The 20,858-nt window shown below is 35.4% G+C and overlaps 2 protein-coding genes across 2 annotated transcripts; one reads left to right on the top strand and one right to left on the bottom strand.

The window, feature by feature from the left end:
• Nucleotides 1–103: 103 nt before the first annotated feature.
• On the bottom strand, nucleotides 104–11,277 carry LOC142617572 (cytochrome P450 97B2, chloroplastic). The gene is made up of 14 exons (XM_075790474.1): nucleotides 11,030–11,277; nucleotides 10,744–10,924; nucleotides 10,053–10,160; nucleotides 9,095–9,179; nucleotides 7,335–7,576; nucleotides 6,303–6,476; nucleotides 4,406–4,453; nucleotides 4,145–4,204; nucleotides 3,498–3,584; nucleotides 3,250–3,338; nucleotides 1,335–1,426; nucleotides 970–1,031; nucleotides 584–733; nucleotides 104–495 (listed from the first exon to the last, which is right to left on the bottom strand). Exons 1-14 carry the CDS (start codon nucleotides 11,221–11,223, stop codon nucleotides 277–279), a joined length of 1,791 nt encoding a protein of 596 aa, XP_075646589.1. The 5' UTR covers nucleotides 11,224–11,277; the 3' UTR covers nucleotides 104–276.
• Nucleotides 11,278–12,734: 1,457 nt separating this feature from the next.
• Nucleotides 12,735–13,328, top strand: LOC142616269 (putative mitochondrial protein AtMg00310). The gene has a single exon (XM_075789150.1). It carries the CDS (start codon nucleotides 12,735–12,737, stop codon nucleotides 13,326–13,328), a length of 594 nt encoding a protein of 197 aa, XP_075645265.1.
• Nucleotides 13,329–20,858: the final 7,530 nt, after the last annotated feature.

Here is a 20,858-nt window from a genome sequence, read left to right as displayed (position 1 = left end):
GGAAAATATATACTTACCATTTTAGCTCTCAAAAATCAAAATTGTTTCGTTCTAACTTAAGAGAAGAGATGCTAATTGAAGTGATGCGGAAGAAACAATTCCAAGAGCTGAAAGATCATCTCCCTTACAAATTTATTCATATTGGAACCCATTCTTCAAAATTTTATAATCTTTATTCTCTTTGTGGATATTTTTTGAGAGTCCCATAATTGGCGACACCAGTTATTAGTACATGCATGATGCACCATACAAGTTTTATCAATACATGTATCTCCTTTATGTTAATCGCTTCTTCAATTTGCACCACATTCCATTCTTTGTGTGCATCGTTGCCCCTGTGACCAATTCCACCGATTCTGGAGATCCTTTCAGCTCCACATCGAACTTTTGCAACAACAAAGCCAATGCCACAGTGGACTCCATTAGTGCAAATTGGTCTCCAACACATTTTCTTGGTCCTCCCCCAAAGGGTAGGAATGCAAAATCCGATATTATCTGATTATTGCAACCATCAAATCTATATTAAGAATATGAGATCATGAAACTATGTATGCTTCAAAAAATATGGAGACTATTTAGTGACCTCATTTGGGTATAATGCGCCAGGGCTTCGAGATGGATCAAACCCAGCCCATCCTTCAATGTCTTCATTCTTTTTTTGCACTAAAAACCTCTCTGGCTCAAACTCATTAGGTCGGTCCCAAAAGTATGGAGATCTATGGAGATTATATACCTGAAAATGTGACAAAATATTGAGGAATATTATGTTAAAGAAAGAGAATAAACAAAGTTGTAAGCAAAAGTGAAATGCAAATAATTTAAAGACTGCACTTGTCTAATTTGTATACATATATAAGATTAACCTTCTGGCAGATAGGGTTAAGTTCCACTTTAGCATTACATTTAAAACAAGTTCTACATGTCAATATAAGCACAAAGATAAAAGGGATATAAATACTTTCTACTCACAGAAAGGAATATATCAGTCCCGGCAGGAATCTTATAACCATCTTTGTCACCCCTGTACCCTCCTGCAAGTTTAAAAATAAGTCCCATTCTGAACTCATTTATCAAAAGTAATAAATGTTTACAAAATTATGAATGCAGGAAAAAGACAAGCACATCGCTTGTAGACAGTCCGGTTCATGTCATCATAACCACATGAACCAGAAGTAGTTGTTGCATGGACTGATGCAACCTCAAAAGAATCAGAATGGCACGATTCAGTATTTTGCAAAATAATTAATACAAATTTTAAATTTCATATAAGCCTTTTTATAAACTCATGAAAAAACAATATCCATCTTTCTAGTGTCATCAGCAAAAAGAAATACCTGGTAATACATCTGATCTGAGAGAACGTCTAATTAGCAAAGGAGGCTGAGGATACAAACGCAGAACTTCTACAACAATAAGTCTAATATACCTGAAAGATTGGAACATAACACAAATTGTTAAACTGCTAATTATTAGAAAAAGGTGCAAAAGACTGAATACAAGCAATCTTGGGCTGTTTGATGTCTGCTCAGCAAATTTAGGTATTCGGTCTAAAGACTTAAGCTAGGTGAGCTAAGACAAGCTTGGGCAAACCTATTTAGGCTTGGGTTGCTATTGATCGGCCAAGGTCAAGCTTGATTGTGCTGGAACCTTCCATGTAACTCTTTTGTTGCAGTCTATGCAAATTTCAAACATAAATTAATTAACCCATAAGTCTATCAAACTCTTTAAGATTCTCATGTCATCAATGATATAGCATTAAAAAATTTAGAACGAAATACATTTCAAACCCACAATTTAGGATTATTTTCATATTTAACTCCACACTTCCAAAAGTTTCAAATTAAAACCTACACTTTCAAAAACGTTTCAATTCAAACCACACCCATTTAACTATTTAATTTGATGCCATTAACAGATAATACCTAAACAAAACTACGTAGTGTGGTTATTTCAATAGATGTGCCTGTTATATTGACATTATTTCACTCAAGCCACATGGTATCATTTTTTAATAGCATTTTCCATTAATGGCATCACATATAATGGGTTTATGGTTTAAATTCAAACATTTTTAAACTGTGAAGTTTAATTTGAAACTTCTGAAAGTGTTGGGTTAAAACCACCCATAAAATAGGGGTTCAAAATGTGATTTAACAAAAAATTTAAGTACTTTTCCCCCCGATAGATTATACCACTTGTACACATATGGGAAAGAAACCATTACTCTTCCCCTTTTGGGAGGAAGAGATGCCATTTGGTCTAAGCCAATGGCTAAAACAAAAAATATCAATGTCAAAAAGGCACCAACATGAATAGTTACATTGGTGATCCTCGAAAATAAGGTATCCATTTATGCCCTCATTTTAATCATGTTCCTAGCTCATAACACTACAAACTTAATGATATATTGCTACATCTACTTGTTTCATTATTATTATATGCTAAAGCGTATTTTACGTGGGTACCAATCTATGAAGCACGAGTGCGTTTCGGGATTCGGGTGCGGGTGCGGGTGCGGGTGTGGGTGCGGGACTCGGCAATTTTTGAAAAAGTAGGGTGCGGGTGCGGCGGAGTGCGGCGATTAAAAAATTATTAAGAATATTTTTATTTATATTTTTAATATATTGCTAAACATACTTTTTTCACATTATATAAATATATACCAAATTTAAGAGCAATGGTAAATAATAACTAGAATACAGAGAATAAGAGAGAGCCTAGCTGAAGAGTGAAGGTAGAGAGTGGGAGAGAGGCTCAAGAAAAATGAAGAGTGAGAGGGTTGGGTCTTGGTTTTTTTCCAAACGGTGCGTTTGCACCTTTTTTTTTTTTTCTTTTTTTTTTTTTTCAGCCATACGCACCTGTTGTTTTTTTTTTTTTTTTTTTTTTGAATTTCGGCCGGTATCGGCCGATTTCTCCAGTATCGGCCGGTATCGGCTGATTTCGTCCGGACCGATTTCACCCGATATGGACCGATTCGGGCCGAATCGGCGCGAATCGGCCCCATTTCGCGCGCGTTGGCCCGAATCGGCGCCGTATCGGCGCGAATCACGCCGAAAAAAATGATTTTTTATTGCCGGATGCGGCACGGACGCGCAGGCAGCGGCGTCGCCTGCGCGTCGCCGCGTCCAACGCGGGTGCGGTGGCCCAAACGCCGCACCCGTGCTTCATAGGTACCAATACAAAGGCTTTTTCAGCATAGAGCCACTGGTGAATAGAACCAATTTATAAAAGTACCAATCAGTGACCTACTCCAATTTTTTAACCAATTCAAAGGTTGGTCTCCCCTGGCCAAGCACTGAATCAATCTCTGCTTGAGCTTTTTTCATTTTGGAGGGGTTCTGCAATTCAGAAAATCAAAATGCATGAGCATAGTCGCATCATCTTTACGAGAAGAAAAGAGCCATTGATAAAAGTAAGTCATGGAGGAGCATGTATTGAGAACCTATTTTCATGAAACTTACAATGCTGTATCAAAAGTTGGTAATGAAGAATCATACTTGTGCAAGCAGGAAAACAGCCCAAGTAAGAACAGCAGCTGTTGTTTCATGGCCAGCAATAAGCATCGTCATCAGATCATCCCGAAGCTGTCAAAAAAGCATGGTAGACATATATTTTATTTTGATAGGTAAGTAAGAATTTATTAATATATAAAAAAGACAACCCCCAGCACATGGGATATGTACTGGTGGTGTAATGCTAATATTGCTAATATAAAAAAGTACAGCATTCAATAAAATCCATCAAACTAGTGATAGAATGACTACTTTGAGAAGCCATCCAATAAAAAAAAAAAAGGCTTAGAAAGAGAGATTTCACAGTCAGCCCTGAATTAAACAAAAGGCATGGTAACATAATTTTGAACAGTAATTATACATCCAAAAATGTCGGGGAAATATAGCTGGTTCAAGACAGGTCCAACCTAACAAATGGCGCACCAGCACACAGACTTAGAGATGTTCCAATTTTTTCACCCAATTATTGACATGTCTAGAAATGGATAAATGCATGGTATACGTGAATAAGATTACAAAATTTTCTGATTATCTAGAATCAGATGATAGAAAAACCAAATACAGTTTTATCTGAGGAAGTTAATTTGTTGGCATGAAATCTTATTCCGGAAGATTGAAGGTGATATATTTACCTGACGATCATCAACATCAGCTCCCCGCATATCAACTAAGAAGCGCAAAAGACTTGCATCCTGCATACTTCATAGTTACAATTCCAGAATCTCAAAAAAAAAAAAAAATTTATAACTCCTACATATAAACAACTTTACAGTTTAACTAGTAAAAGTCAATCAGATGATATTTCAAACAGAGGATAAATACAGCACAGAGCAAGAAAAGAGAAGGGGGGACAGGTGGGGGGAAGAGACAAAAAGTGGATGATGAGTCTCCACCTTGAGATTCAAGTAGTCTCTTTGCTGCAGCTTTTCAACATCTGTTTCCTGTCATACAACCTAAACAAAATCAAGTTCTTGAAACTAATTTGTGCACGTGCTATTGGGAACCATGCTAAGAACACATTGACTTGAGCCAGTAATATCATACATAAAGTAATGTTCAATACTTTATTAAACAGGTACAGATTCATATGCAGTAATGAACTTATTTTGATGAGATAAAACATAAAGGAATAGTTTTCTTCGCTTTTCTTTTGTCCAAGAGTTATTGATGTACTTTTCCACATTAGTTATTAGAAATTACATCTTGAGACAAAAATATATCAGAGGGTATACCATGTTCTTATCAACATAGAATTTACAAATTTCAAGGTCCTCATCAATCACTCAATTCTGAAAGAATGTTAAACATTTTAATTTTACTATATGCATCATGATTTAATTACCACCTTTATGCATACACAGTTAACAAAAACACATGATGCAGCAAAATTCTCATAGGCCTTTTTCTCCATGCTACATTTCTTGCTTGTTTACACACATCATGATTACTAGACCTCAGATTATGCCCTTCTTGACAACTTTGAGTTCTCTCATGATGTCTATTTATATTAAGTTAAATGGCAGGATTATATATACTGGGCTTGCTCAGTTGAGATATTGTTACAAGGGCTTATTTGGTCATCTCTTATCTGGCAAGCCATCATACTCTGCATCTATAAGAGATGCAAATATCTCTGATGACTTGACTTCCTTTCCCACCCCTGCTGCTTTACCAAGCCCTCAGGATCAAGAGGTTGCGGTGAAAGGGAGGTTGGCGGGTGGTGGGTCCTCAGCACGATGGATAGCCGGTGCAGTCGCATGGGACCTCAAAACTTGAAGCCACTGGTGAGAGGGGGTTTGGTGATGAGAGCATGAGGGAGATATGGTGGGCCTTGTGGTGCGGTGGTGTGGTGGCCTTTGACGCAATCTTGACAGCGATAAACAAGATGGTTATATGGCTGGATGTCGATGGCAGTTTTGGGCTGATGTGTTGGTGAGGCTCATGGTTGGAGGGTTGGATTTTGGAGGGTTCCAGAAGCCACAAAATTTTTTATTATTTTTATTTTTATTTATTTTTGGGTGGGTGATTTCAATGATGATGGGTCACTGGCGAGGGAGTCTCATGGTGGGTGCGGTACTTGATGGGTTCAGAGTCTTCGTGGCTGGTTTCAGGTCAGGTTTGTCTTGGGTTTGTGGGTATGAAACTTTCCGATGAATTGATGATGGGTGCTGGCGGGATGAGGGTTCAGTGCTTGCAAGGGTGGATTTGGTTGCTTTCTTGGTTTTGCTGGAAATTGGATTTGGTTTTCTCTAATACTAAGTTGATGCAATGCAATATTGAAAAGAAGATAAAAGTTAAGGATAGGCCCCCTAAGAATCAGCACTTAGGGTTTGCCAGGAATTTGTACCAAGCAGAAAAAACTTAGGAATCAACACCTAAGTTGGTAGGTATCAGCACCCAGCAATTGGAAAAATTCCATAGGTGACCCCAAAAATTTGGGTTAAGGCTTTCTTTTTGTTGTTGCAATATACAATGCATAATTTTCATAAGCTGTCACCAAGTGTTATTTGTGGCGCCCCAAAATAATTATTAATTCATTAAATAAATAATTCCATAGTATAGGCGTGTGGTAAATGCGGTTACCTTTCTACACATTTCAGGCTTTAAAGTTGCTATCATTGACATGGTAACTTCCGCACATTGATGAGTTCATTCAAGAAAATTAATGATAACCAATGTCAAATGCATAACAGTTGCTCACATTTGTAGAAATTACATTTTCATCATTGCCTATTTAAATGACATTCAATCTTCATGTACATCCATCAAAGAGAATAAATATTTTCTCACCTGTCTGGTCTCTTTTGCATTTCTGATGAGTCCATCAAGACAATCATTGATAACTTTAAGATCAGTCCAGAACTTCCGCTGCCTGGGGACTATCCACCTTGCCAAAGGAACTTTCCAGTATGGAATGTAGAAAGTGGATCTGTGCTCAGCTTCAAAAAGAGTGCCATATACTGCCTATAATACATTTTTAAAAGAGCCCATCATGAGCCTTATACAGTTCTATACAAGAGATATACCCTCAACTAAGAATGAAATTACAATGATCAAGCGTTTCAAGTAAACTGAAGAAGAATAATAGCCCTGAAGCATTCATCCACTCAAATAAAGAAGTGAGGACTGAAAGTTTTGGGTCTAAAATTAAACGTTCACAACCCTCAAAGGACCTAGCATTTCTCTATCTCCAAATGCTCCACATGAGACAATGAGGGATTGCCTTCCAAATTTTCATAGAGCTTAAATTAATACACATACAAACAACATCAATAAAGCCTTAATCCCAAGATTTTGGGGGTGCTATATGTCGATTGACTAAATGGGATCAACCATATGTATTATTCTCCATCATTCTATACTTTGGAAAATAATACTCTTTTACACATCTTTAATTAACATGTCATTTTTCACTACTCCTACCAATGCTGTTTCTGGTCTTTCTCTACCTCTTTTCACGCCCATGCATTGAATCGATCACTCCTTGGTGCGTACAACAGAGCAAGGATGCAGGGTGAGAGAGATTCATAACAACGAAAAATCTAAAAAACTATTAGATTAATGATATCATATTTAGGAAGATTAATGTTCTGTGCATATTTACAGTTTCTATGATTTTTCAATAGGAGAGAGAGAGAGAGAGAGAGAGAGAGAGAGAAATACCCTAGAAATATAGATGTGAGAGAAACTGTTGCTCTAATGTGTATATGAGATGCATATGTGTTTCAGCATAAATGATCCCTCAGTAAGAAAAGAAGAAAGTAGCTTGTTGACATGTAATGTTCAATGAATGCAACACCACAACAAAATTGAAGGGCATACCTTAATTACAGGAGATTCTTTAGTAACAGAACCAAAATCATAGTTAAACACACCAAGCCCAATAATGTCAAGAGCCAAACTAGAGAACTCTGCTTCAAGATCTAACTCAATTGTCTTCCTCCCTCTGTTCAATGTCTCTTCTTGTAGAAGCTTCTCAAATTTCAATATTGTTCTTTCTGAACAATCGGTAAATATCTTGACCATAGCCTCCAAGTATAAGGCATGGAACCCAGGAGCAATAACTGTGAATTATTTTTAAATAAATTAAAAGATTCAGTTCCAGCATGAATTAACCATAAAAAATAGCTCTCTTCTCGCAAAGAATGGAACAACCATAGACACTGCTGATGTATCAGTTCATAAAAATTACATAATATATAGACTCCCATGGAGGATAGTGATCAGGTCCAAAATCAAATTTAGTCCATAGTTTTGGAATAATATGATGTCTAAGTTTTCATTTCTATGAGCATCATTTTGCCTGCAACATATTATTATTCTAATATGATTGGATTTAGAATAGAACAAGAAGGTAGACTGATCATATGTGTGTGTGTATATACATATATATCTCACAAGAAGTTGCAGATGGAGTTATTAGACAAAATCAATGCCATCTCATAATAAGGAAATAAAAAAAGCTTGGAAGTGCTAATTTATAATAAGCAAAACAAGTTTAACCCCATTCCAGAAGTAATAATTTATATTCAGAAGTACCATTATGATTAATAAAAAAATTGACCTTATATCGATAATCTTGTATCTAAGAACTCTAAGCTTTTAAATTTACCATACAAGCTTTTAGTCAGTCAAAAATAACTGGTTTACTTTTGTTGTAATTTAATGACTGGCATGTCAATTTTTTTAAGGAAGCAGATCACCAGTGAGTAACCACGGGTCCAGATCGAACTGCTCCATCACTGATCAGGTCAGTAATTTAACCAGTACAGACCATCTGCGTCTCTCAACGGCACTGGGTTAAAGTTGATTTACTATCCAGATCAGGATAGGTTGGTAAATACATAAATGAGTAATATTATATTATACTACTACAAAATTTGATTAAGTTATTAATTTCCTGCAAGGTATTGGGGAGGCACTGGATATCAGACCTCAGATTATCATGATATAGGTGCCTACTTGTTAGCCTTAATGCTGGTTGTCATCCATCACTACAAGCTAGAACACTTTGTATCTAACTAAACTAGAAGAAACTGCATAACATATAAAATTTATTAGTAAGTGCCTAACACAAGACACTAAGGATCACTTCCTGGCGTTCAATTATTTATCATTGTATATCCTGTCTAATTTTGTACACTTATCCAACTGTATGAAGCATCTAAGTTATGACAATTATTAAGAGCAAATTTTCTCTATAATTTTTTTTAGTGTAGTTCATCTATAAAACGTTTGAACTTGTCTAAAGATAAAACATGAAGGAATAGAATGTCTATGAAGTGTGTGTGTGTGTGTATATATATATAGTGCCAGGCAATATGAACTCTTACAACATACAACTTGACATTCCCAAAATTACCAATATGTACTTGCATTTGTAGGAAAATCATCTTTTGATCTAAGACACCTTTCAAAACTAACTAATCCCAAAGGATTTTAAAGAGACTATGACTGCAGAGGAATTAGATACCAAGAAATTGTGGATCATCATTTTAGTTGGAGAATTAATATAGAGGTAGTTGAGTTTTGTCATAAACTAAGGTGCAAAACCCAAAAATACAATTTTTTTACTTGCTTACCTCTTCTCCTCTGCTTCCAAGTGTCAAGATCTGCAGGTATAAGTCCTTTGCCCATTATTGGTTCTAGTATATCAGCTAGGACTCCCTAATTGAGTTTGCAATAAGTTGAGTATAATAGATTAAAATAAATAAATGATATGCAGAAAGTACTTATAAATGACATATAATTTAAAACTATGCTAGTCAAATCCCATAATGATCAAACATGCTAGCAAAGCTATCAAGATTCATAAGGTTTGGAATCATTTCATATGGTAATGATATCCTCATTTCTCTTGTGATTGATGGTTTTTCTCAATTAATTTCCCATAGTATTGGCCTCAAGACCCAATTGAAAGAAACAAAAACTAAAGCCAACCTCATATGTTGGGAAAGGCTCAAAAGTCAAAACCCTATTTTATAAAAAATAAATAAATAAAAAATGAAGAAGAAGATCTCAGCAACAGTCATATAAATATGTGAGCTATAATTTAGAGGACACGAGTGAAGCAGGCCTTTAGACATCATACATGCTTACATAAATAAAAGGCATTTTACATAAACTCATATTGACATCAATAATCATGTTGACAAGAGGAGGGATGGGTGGAGTCAAGAAGCATATAATTATGATGCAAGGAATGTGATGGGCTGTTTGTGTATGGTTTAGAAACAATGAAAGGGCTGAGTTTCTTATAACACATTGATAAGTGGATAAGAACCCCTGCAAGAACACATAGTTCCAAATAGCACACAAAGGCTAACAATTCATTCAATTACCAAAAATTGATTTACAAAGAGCTTACATTCTACTACTTATACTAGTTGTTTGGCATTGGCAGCCTCTAGATGGTTGACAAGGGTCTAAATCTTATCAGTTAATGCTTAAGAAATCATCTAACTAACTAACTAACTAATCAGTTATAAGAGGATTATGATATAGCTACTTGAAATTGCCCTCAATCAAGTTAGGTAGTACCTTGTCATAACAAAATGCATTTTCTCGAAGAACATGTCTTGCAACAATAGGATCCGATACAACAACAAATGCTTTTGGCCCAAAAGCAAGTTTATACACAGAGCCATGCTGCCAAGTTCAACAAACATATTTAGAGGAGAGCGAACAATAGGACTTAGCATGTCCACAATTATCAAATCACGAAAGCACAATGCACATAATATTAAATGACAGTTAAAGAAAAAAAATTCAAATTTATAGCCTAATTGGCACTGCAAATTTGTGGAGGGGGGAAGAAAAGATTTTACGTGAAAGCTTGAAATAATTTGCATTTTTAAAACCTTCAATCGCATTTAAAAAAGGGTTTTACTAATTTATGCTCTTAAAGTATACTGTAGTAAATCATTTTAGAAAAATTTTAATAAAAAAAAAAAAAAGTCAAAATGGATGATTAATGCATGCTTCAACAGCAGGCAGGCATACATTGATTGGACCCTTTCAAAAATTATGTTTTCAAAACCCAACTTACAAATCCTCCCTATCTTAAAAAAAAAAGCACGTTTTCAAGCAGCTGACCCAAATGGACACTCAATAAATGCAACTCAACATTCAATAGAAGCACAGCAGGGCTTTTTTTTTTTTTTTGTCAATCAATCAGCTGACAACTAAATCATCCAATAGACAAATTTGCAAAAGAGGGTAAGTAAAGTACCTCTATGAACCAATCATAGAGTGAAAAGAAGAAAGGCCGATCAAACAAATCCGAGACTGCACCCTCAGCTATGGGCATAGACCCAAGACTTCCTCCACTTAACAAATTGGTAAGGAGGTTGCTAGCATTGTCCAGTAAATTTCTTCTGGTTTTTGGTTCATCAGTACTTGTTGATTGACATCTAAAACACCATTATTATACAAATTCAATCACTTAAGGAACATGAAAAAAAGAAAAAAAAAAAAAAGACGAAATTTATAAAACCAAAGGACAAAAGGAGAAGTACCTGACAGTACTACTAGTTCTTTTTGGGTTAGGATTGAGAGTCAGAGTGAGAGAGTGAAAATATGAGGAGGGCGTTGTGATAGTCATAAATCCCATATCATGATTTCTGTGGGAATTTCCATTACAAAGAGGTGGGTGGGAGAGACCCGAGAGAGAAGCAGTCATGGCCATGGACATTGCCATTACCATTGCCATTGCCAAGCTTTGGAGTTTGAGCGGTGAGTGTTTAACTTTTAAGTGTGAGTGGCAGACCCACCCAACATAGGATAAAATAATGCGGTTGTAAACTCGTAATTGGAGAGTGACGCCAGACGTTACGACCAATATAATAATAATAATAATAATAATAATAATAATAATAGTAGGTAAAACAAAGAGAAAATCTAATTAAGTTTCAAATTGAAATTTAATTAGAGTATAATTTTGCATTATATGTCTCATCTAATCTTAAGTTTAGAATTTTGTGCAAAGTGAGTTAATTTAGTATAAAAAATGAATTTCAATTAGAGTTTAATTTTACGGCACGTGTCTCATCTAATCTAAATTTTTAAATTTTTGTGCCAAATTAATTAATTTAGTGTAGAAAACGATGAGTCCAATATAATAAACCATAAAAAACATAATCCTATAACTAAAAAAAATTCAAATTTATAAGTCATCTATATATATATATATTAATATATATAGGTAAAGTTTAGAGAAAATTTAATTAAAATTTGAAATTATAATCCAATTTTGCGCCATGTATCTAAATTTATGTGGAAACTACACTATAATTATCCACTTAATCTTGTGGCATGTGTCTACTTAAGTTTTTTAATCTTTGTGCCAAGTGAGTTAATGAGTGCAAAATATTAAAAATCTAATATTAATAAACTATAAAAAAATCACATTTACTCAATAAAAATCACCATATGTTTCTCAAAAAATAAATAAAATAAAAATCACCAAATAACAAAAATCACTACACATTCTATCTTATTAAAAATTAGAAAAAAATGATCATAAGTAGTATTAAATTTATATAATAATTTTAATATGTGACTAATTACATTTACTTTAAAAAATAATATGTCTAATTATCTATATTTTATGATAAAAATTGTGTTTAATTTTAAATGAATCTATATGTATGCATGAATGCAAGTGTTACATGCTTTAAAAAAATTAATTTGACTAAATATTTATATTTTTATAATAAAATTTTTGTTTAATTTTAAACACATCCATGCATTTGCATGGAATTACATGCTAGTATATATGAAGCAAAATCCTATGGTGTGTTTGGATACCGCTTATTTTGTTGAAACTAAAAAAGTATTGCTGAAAGTACTAAAAATAAAGGTAAATGTTAGTTGAAATAGTACAATAGGGCCCATAAATAGTGCCAAAAAGTGCAGTAGAACCCATGAATAGTGGCAAAAATAAGTTGAATAGTGAAATAATTTTAATTTTTAATTATAACCCAAACGCACACATAATATTGGGCCACGTGGGGGGGTGGAGTTGGATCAGAAGTGGGATAAGATGGGTTCGGTGGGTTGGAACTTGGAAGCTTTTTTAAAGTGGCTTCAATATCAATGGTAATGACTTAACAGATCACGAAAGGGTTTTTTTTTTTTTGTACATTTTTAGAGGTCAAGTTTGCATATTAACAATCCAGATTGATAATTAAATCTGTTATTCAGGCCGTCCCTACATATATTATGAGCTATTTCAAACTTCCTAAGGGGTTGATTAAAGAATTGGAAATTTTTATTCGGAAGTTTTGGTGGGGTTATAATGGAGATAATAGAAGGGTGCATTGGGTGAAATGGGAAAGTTTGTGGGAGGAAAAGGAGAAGGGAGGTATGAGTTTCAAGAACATTGAGAAATTCAATGATTCTTTGTTGGCCAAACAAGTTTGGCACATGATTAACAATCTGGATTCCCTTTGTCATAGAGTCTTCAAAGCTAGATTTTTCCCAGATCGCTTGATTCTTGAAGCCAAAGAGTCTACCATTGGGTCTTATGCATGGAAGGGCATTTTAAGTGCCAGGGATGTAATCCGAAAAGGGACGGTTTGGAGGATAGGAAATGGCTGCTCATTGAGAATCACGGAGGATAGGTGGTTGTCGGTGCAAACAAATAGGATTGTTATATCACGTATTCCTACCATGGAGCCTGGAACAAAAGTGAATACACTCATTAACACTGAAACTGGTGAGTGGAATACACTTGAAGTGAATCAACTATTCTTGCCACATAAAGCTTCCATGATTTGTGGCATCCCACTTAGCAACAGACTACCACCTGACTGAATGATTTAGGGACTTACTCCCTTTGGTATGTTCTATTAGGACATATGTGATTGATATTAGGAACATATGTCAACATTTTATGTATTGGCTAATCCTTTGACAAAATACATTTTACTTGTAATTGGTAGATCTAGGATGTGTTTAATATTTCAAGGAACACGGTTTCGAGTTCAAGTGTTAAAGCTATGCAAGTCTGTCCAAGAATCAAGTAAGGAAGTGCTGGATTTTAAATCTCGACAGCTAGCTCGACAGCTAGTATCATCGAGGTTTAAAAGCTGCTAAAGCCCGTGGCTCGATAGCTATCTCAATAGCTGGCTATCTATCGAGGTTTATAAAACTCAGTTTTTAAGAGCTGTTTTTCATCCAATCTGTAAGTATGTGTTTATGATTTCTTTTCTCACAACCCTAAACATATATAAAGATTATTTTAAGGGTTGTCACAGGTTGCACAGTTGCACAAGAGCACAATTCCACAAGTGTGAAGAAAAGTGTGACTGGAAACCTAGTTGCCCTAGTTCATCTTGAAGAAGCTGCTATGTTTGTACACCGTAGGGTTTTGTGACCAAACAACTTCGTGATCTTCATCGGTTGATGAACTGAAAAACTTTGCAGCTAACATCCTTTTCAAGTTGGTGATCAAGTCGCGTACTGGGATTCGAGTATCTTTTGGTTAGTCACGTACTAGGAGCCGTGCAATACAAGGAGAGATTGTCACTACAGAACAAGTCCAATTGGGTATTGGGGTAAGGGTTTAACTGTAAGTTGGTATAAGATACTGGGATTTCTTTACTTGTAATCGCTTGTTTTGATAATAGTGAATTCTCGGGAATAGTGACCTTAAAATCGCCCGGTGGGGTTTTTGCCGTGTAGGTTTTCCCCATTCGTAAACAAATCACCGTGTCATTTAATTTCCATTACATATTTAGTTATTTGGTGATTTGTTTGTGCTACCACGTACATTGCATGTTAATTTGATTAATTAATAAACTTGGGTAATTAATCAATTAATTCATCACAAGGGGTCAATACATTTTTGGCCTATCATGTTCACAACTAAGAGTGCTTATAAAATGTTAGTATCTTGTGATTCAAATAATAATGTAGTTAGTTCATCTCTGGTGCACAAAAAGCGTTTCTGGAAAGGTCTCTGGTAGTTGAGAGTCCCCAATAAAATCAAAAACTTTGTTTGGCAGGCGTGTCTTGATTCATTGCCAACAATGAGCAACCTTCAACACAGGCACATCACAACGCTAGATATTTACGAAGCGTGTTAGACCTGGCCCAAGGATACACTACATGCCCTTTGGTCATGCCTGAAGCTTGAAGAAGTTTGGAACTCTCTGTCCAGGACACACCAATCTGCCAACGCACAAGCATCCAGCTTTCAAGATCTTTTGGACACATTCATGTAGTTTAGCAAAGACTACAGGAAGGAAATCTTCATCAACACTGCTTGGCTTCTGTGGAATCGACGTAATGCTTCCAGGCTTGGTCTCCCCATTCAACCCCTTCACAAGATCTGTCCAATGGCTATAAGCTTACTCTAGGATTTTCTCGAAGCATAAGACCCAATCCTGGCTACTCTAGAACCATTACCAACCTAGCAATAGTGCCCACTTGAAGCACACATCTTTAAAGCAAACTTTGACGCTGTAGTTTTTAAGTCAGACAGCTTGGCAAGTTTAGGCGTTGTGATTAGGTACTGGCTTGGGGAGGCTATTGGAGCATTAACCATGTTAGTCCCCTTAGCTCAGACAGTGGTTGAGTTGGAAGCAGTAGCTTGTTGAAGAGCAGTGCAGTTTGCCATAGAGATAGGCCTAACAGAGGTTATATTTGAAGGGGACTCTGCAATGGTGATTCAAGCCATCTCACAAGGAACTTTAGACTCTTCAACATATGGCCACATCATAGAAGACATGTGATCTCAAGCAGCAACTTTTCAGTTTTCTCTTTTCAATCATGTGTCTAGAAACTGTAATATTGTTGCTGATTCTTAAGCCAAAAAAGCTAAAACTTATAGGGGGACCCAGGTCTGGTTGGAAGAATTACCTGAGGACATTGCCCCCTTAGCTTTTTTTGATGTTCACTGATGTTTTTCCCTTCTTTTAAATAAATTCCCAAGCTCTGATAGTCTGGTTTCTCAAAAATAAAAAAATAAAAAGTTTGCAGAACTACTTAGCAAATTAGGGTCTGCTTGGTAATGTTGTTCTAGTAACGTTGTTTAACTGTTGTGGAAATACATGTTGTATTGTTTAAATAACGAAAACTGTTGTTTAAACAATACAACCAAACAGGCTCTAGCACTTCAAAGTTCTGAAACTCGAATCCAATGATAGAACTCGAATCTCTAAGACTCGAGTTGCAAGTGGTGGTAATCCGATGTGGAAGAAAAAAATTCACGTGGAGGTTCCTGCTTCTTTGGATCTTCTTTTTCAAGTTCTTGACATTCTCTCTTTTCTACAGATCTTCTTCTTCTTCCTTTTAGGATCTTCTTTAGATCTTCTTCTTCTTAGAATCTCCTTCAGTAAAATTTGAGTTTGAGAGATTCAAGTTCCACGCCAATTGTGTCAGCACTGAAACTTGAGTCTTAAAGGCTCGACTTTTGTTATCAAACTCAAGTCTCAAAGACTCGAGAGGCTAGTTAAAAAAATTGTTTCAAAATCTTGACAACTAACAAAAATTTTCCCAAAATGATGCTAAATGCCAAAAAAACCCCTCGAGAAAGTGCTAAAAAGATGCCATTAAAAAAATGTTTTGAGAATGATGTAAAATAATAATAAAACCTAGAAAAATTTAGGTGCAGTATATTAAGTTCCCAAATTGAATTCAAACATTTGGTTATATTGACTAATAAAATAAAAATAATGTTATTTTTTTCAAGGTGCCTTTTTTCAAAATGATATTTAAGTTTTACCCTATGTTGAAGGTCATTTTTTAACGTAGCCATGTGTCATCCGTGGAGGAGTGACATTGTTAGACCCAGATTTAGTTTGGGGAGTTCGGTCCATAACTCAACAATGGACTGAATAGACTAATGGCTTTTGGTGCATTTTTAAGCCTACAAAATAGAAAAAGCTCAAAGTCTAAAAAATCATTATAATGGTTAAAATAATAAATAACATATTCTGTATAATAACTTTAATTAATGGTTGAAATAAAGTAATATGTATTTAATGTAATAGCTTTGGTTGAATGATGAGTTAAACATCATAATGATGTATATTGGGTGATATCCAATATTAGAGATTGATTAATAAATTATTAGGTGTCCAACAATGAAATGGGTTCAAGATAGTCCATGTCCAGCTATTATATGGTTCATGTTCAACATAATAAGTTGTCCAAATAATGTATATTCAGCAATGACAAATCATGTTTATTAAATAGTGAGATAACATTAAAGTAACTTGCATCCAGTGACACAATAATAATTAAGTAACATGTACTCAACAAAGTAAATTTAGAGATAGAGAAATAGTGACTTATCTTATATGGTTTGTTATATAGCATCAATGGACTAATAACATTCCAGTAGCATGATAAAATGAGTCTAGCAATGGGGAGGCAGTATGATATGATGAGTCCTTTCATGATTACTTTAAGGTTGAAAGGGAAAAATTGGTCCAATTGGAGGGAGAGAGAGTATGTCTAGCTGTGTGCAGAGGCTGGTTAAACTTATCCTTTTTATCATGCACTTAAATGAATTTTCTTGTGATAATGCTCTTTTAATTCTTAGTGAAGATATAGGTGATATTGCCTTCCATGAGAAGGATTTTTGTAAGATAATTTGTGCCTTCCATGAGAAGGATTTTAATATGAGATTTTTGAGCCTTCAAGGAGAAGGGCTTTTTCTAAAAATATTTTATTTGTCTTGAGAAGTATGGAGGATGTGTGAAATATGGAGATAGTGAACTATATAAGGTTTGTAATATGTATAAATAATTTGTGGGAAACAGATTTGTAAGATGTATGAGGACTGTGTATAGGTACTTTGAGAGAGATCTAATTTGTAAGATGTATGAGGAATACATATAGATACTTTAGGAGATATGTAATTTGTAAGATGTATGAGGAATTATATGTAGATAATTTGTGGGATATGGATCCTGTAATATGTATGGAAAATATACATGGGAAATATGTGTGGGTACTTTGAGAGAAATGAGCTTTGTAAGATGTCAAGTATGAGAGATACTTTGTGATTATGTATAAGTACTTTGTAAGAAATGAGCTTGTGAGATATATAACAAATATGTATGTACTTTATGAGAAATGGTTTTGTGAAATATATGAGAGATATGGAAAATCGAAGCTAGAAAAAATCTGATATTAGACTTGCTTTACTAGTTTTGTGTTATGTAATGGGTTGTGTTGCTCTCTAAGAGGAAAGATTTTGTAAGAGAAATGAAGAAAGGGATATGCTTAGGTGTTTGGAGATATGGGCAGCAAAATAGATGAATTTTCTAAATATAAGGTGTGAGAGTTATGTTTAGACGAGTTGTGGTGTTTGGCTACTAAAAGATTCTTGTAAGAGGAGTAGAGTAGTATTGAAATGTGTATATGGCAACAAAATAGTAAAGTTTCAGAGTATGGAAGAGATGGGTAGTAATGTATGTAAGAGTAGTAACTTTATATAAGGCCAAGTATGAAACTATAATGGGATCAGTTGGAGAGAAGACCAACAAATAAAGGAAGGCTTTTAGCAAAGAAAGAGTAATTTCTTTAGTTGGGTTTTGGATTTTAGTCAAAAGAAGAAATTTTGGAACTTAAAGATTTCTGTTACTATTGTCACAATTGTCCTGACACAGCTGTCACAACAGTTGTTACTTAGAGCTCAAGTAGATAATGTTAGCTAGATGCTGTTATTTGTTGGAGAGAATATTTAGCATATCTTTAATGGATTATGGCTGAGAATGGTAAGATTTCTTTTATAGGATCTATATTTCTTTGGTTATGACAACTAGTTGTTGGGATTGCGCATTAATATTCAGCATGACAAAATAGGTCCAAATTTGCTGACCAAACTCGACCCAAAACCGAATTTTTTAACCCAAAGCAAAAACGGGTTAACCCGTAACCCGATCCATTTTTTGCAAGTTAACTTAACCTTGACTCGTAACCCGAACAATTTTTTAAAACTTTTTTTTTTTGTAAAAAAATAATAAAATTAAGACAATATTGGTTTAATTGTTTGTTGTGAGTTTTACAGTGCACAAGTCAAACTTAATTGGCAATATATAATTGACATTATTATTATTATTATTATTATTACTATTATTATTATTATTATTATTATTTTTTTTTTTAAATCAAATTTTTAACATTTTTTGGATAACACCATATTATATATATATATATATATGATGCACGAAAATCAGTAGGATGGATGCTCTAGGCATTCAACAGCGGTTGAATGACTTGAGAAGGAAAGAAAGAAACTATCGAAGGTGACCAGGGTAAACCAGTCAAGGACCCTCTGACAATCAAGTCAGTTTTCTCACTAGAACACAAGGATATGGAATGGATGAATGGTGAAAAAATACCCTAGGCTAATGGAGTTAGTTCCTTTTATAGAGAGTTTTTAGTGGGTCTACTCGTTCAGGTCCACTATCATCATGGGAGATGTGTGGGATTAGTGGAGAAAATAGAGCGGATTTCGGGGAATCCTCCCCATGTTTCAGAATGATAGAATGTGGTCCAATTATTTGGTGTTTGTAGAAATTCTTTTGAAATTTATTAAGTGTCATTTGGTTGTTCATGCCCTCTTATGACATGGACAATTGAATTACTTTGGATGATCATGGAGTTTTTAGACGAAGCCTATTCATTACCTGTGATACCTTTTATTCGGCTCCCTTTCTTATGAATTGATTAGGACGTGGTTTGGCCATGGACGATCACCATGGATGAATGGAATTTGATTCAGCCCATCATTAGTTGCCCTTTTGTCCTTGTGTCATCCATACCACTGTTGATTTTTTTTTACACGTGGCAAAATTTCATTCGTTGATGAGCTTTCCACGTGGTGTCCTGTGCAAGTTGGGATCAAACATTCTAGCTGCAGCCACGTGGCTTGATCCTAATGGCCTGAATGTCGCATCACTTCGTTCTTCAAGAAAATCACCACTTGGCACTTTCTGGTTGGTCCGCGTCACTTTGGTGTCCCATGCTGTTGCTTAAGCCAATACCTCTACTACCCCCTCACTTTCTTCATATTTTCTCTTCTAACCTCCTCGTCCTTCACGCCTCGTTAAGGAGTCCTTTCTCGTCTTTAGCCCTTTTCTTCTAGCATTAGGTATCCTCTTTTGTTCATTCTATAGGTTTTCTTCTTTAGAATTTTTACAAAATGGCTGAGATAGTAGTGTCTTGGTCTAGCAATAAGGACGATAGGGAGATGGACGAGTATAATGATGAAAGTAATAGTAGTGAAAGCAGTAGTAATAGTAGTAGTAGCAGTGAGACTAACTCCACAGATGAACAATACTCGTTTGGAGTTCCACTAAAGGTCCTCTAGGAAGAAATGAGAAGAAGGGCAGCCTTTGGATCGTCCGCTGGCCCGCCCATGAGTGCTCAATCGTCCATTCGTTCTAATAAAGAAGAGGACATATTAGTATGCTGTGCTATAGAAATTTTGTCTAAGATAGATGAGAAGAGGCCCTATATGCTAGGGGCAAGTATCAGATTCCCATTGAAGTTAACCCTTGTCTCACTGCCCTAGGTGAATGGTGTTGAACCCCTAACTCTCCTGGGGTTGGCATATATCAAGCTTACCTTTTAGGTGGCCTTAGATTACCTTTGAATGCCTTTGCTAGGAAGCTCTTTCATAGATTAGGTATAGGGCCAAGCCAACTTAATCCCAATGGGTGAAGGACCATTATGGCTATGTAAGTATTGTGGAGGGAGGCTTTTGATGAGAACCGTCCTCTTACTGTGGACGAGTTCTTGTACTGTTATAAGCCCTCTAAGATAAGCCAATCCCTAGATTTCTACCAATTCTCAGTTAGGGGTTTTAACTATAGGTTAATTAGGTCCCTTCCCTCGTCTGATAGGCGGTGGAAGTAGGAGTTCTTCTTCATCTCTTGGTGTTTGGCTGAAAACCCTATTGAGGTAGGTAGGGATACATTCCCTCCTTACACTAGTGAAATGGATTGTCTACACTCCGATGGTATGTTGCTTATTTTAGCTCGTCTTGATTATTTCATTGTCCTTGTCTAACTCTTATTTCATTCCTTTCAGTGGTAGCTTGTCCTTCATTGTCTAGCTTTTACTTGAACCGCGTCTAACAGACACGTTCTTTTGCTGATAGAACCTTCCATTCTTTAGTGACACTCCATCATCTAGCAGCTTGGGGACCTGGACCTGTTCCTATATAGGAAGCACTTGCTCATGAGCTTACTATTCGTAGACGTAAGTTATCTTTTTTCTTTGCACTTTTACTTGCTCATTATCATTTACTTCGTCTAAACATTGACGATCCTTTTTTCCCCTTTCTTTTCTTGGAATGGCAAGCATGATGAAGAACAAGGAGAA

Source organism: Castanea sativa, chromosome 11 (assembly GCF_040712315.1).
Source record: "Castanea sativa cultivar Marrone di Chiusa Pesio chromosome 11, ASM4071231v1".
In the NCBI taxonomy this organism is placed as follows: Eukaryota; Viridiplantae; Streptophyta; class Magnoliopsida; order Fagales; family Fagaceae; genus Castanea; species Castanea sativa.
This window is presented reverse-complemented; position numbering and strand designations above follow the sequence as displayed.

What these genes read in the sequence shown, in the direction of transcription:
- LOC142617572 (XM_075790474.1), bottom strand. Translation starts at nt 11,223, where the DNA reads ATGGCAATGGTAATGGCAATGTCCATGGCCATGACTGCTTCTCTCTCG. An exon ending in GAATTGGTTAAAAAATTGGA is followed by an intron (nt 1,427 to 3,249) that starts GTAGGTCACTGA and finishes CCAATCTTTCAG; the next exon opens with GTATATTAGACTTATTGTTG. An exon ending in GGACTGATATATTCCTTTCT is followed by an intron (nt 734 to 969) that starts GTGAGTAGAAAG and finishes TCACATTTTCAG; the next exon opens with GTATATAATCTCCATAGATC.
- LOC142616269 (XM_075789150.1), top strand. Translation starts at nt 12,735, where the DNA reads ATGAGCTATTTCAAACTTCCTAAGGGGTTGATTAAAGAATTGGAAATT.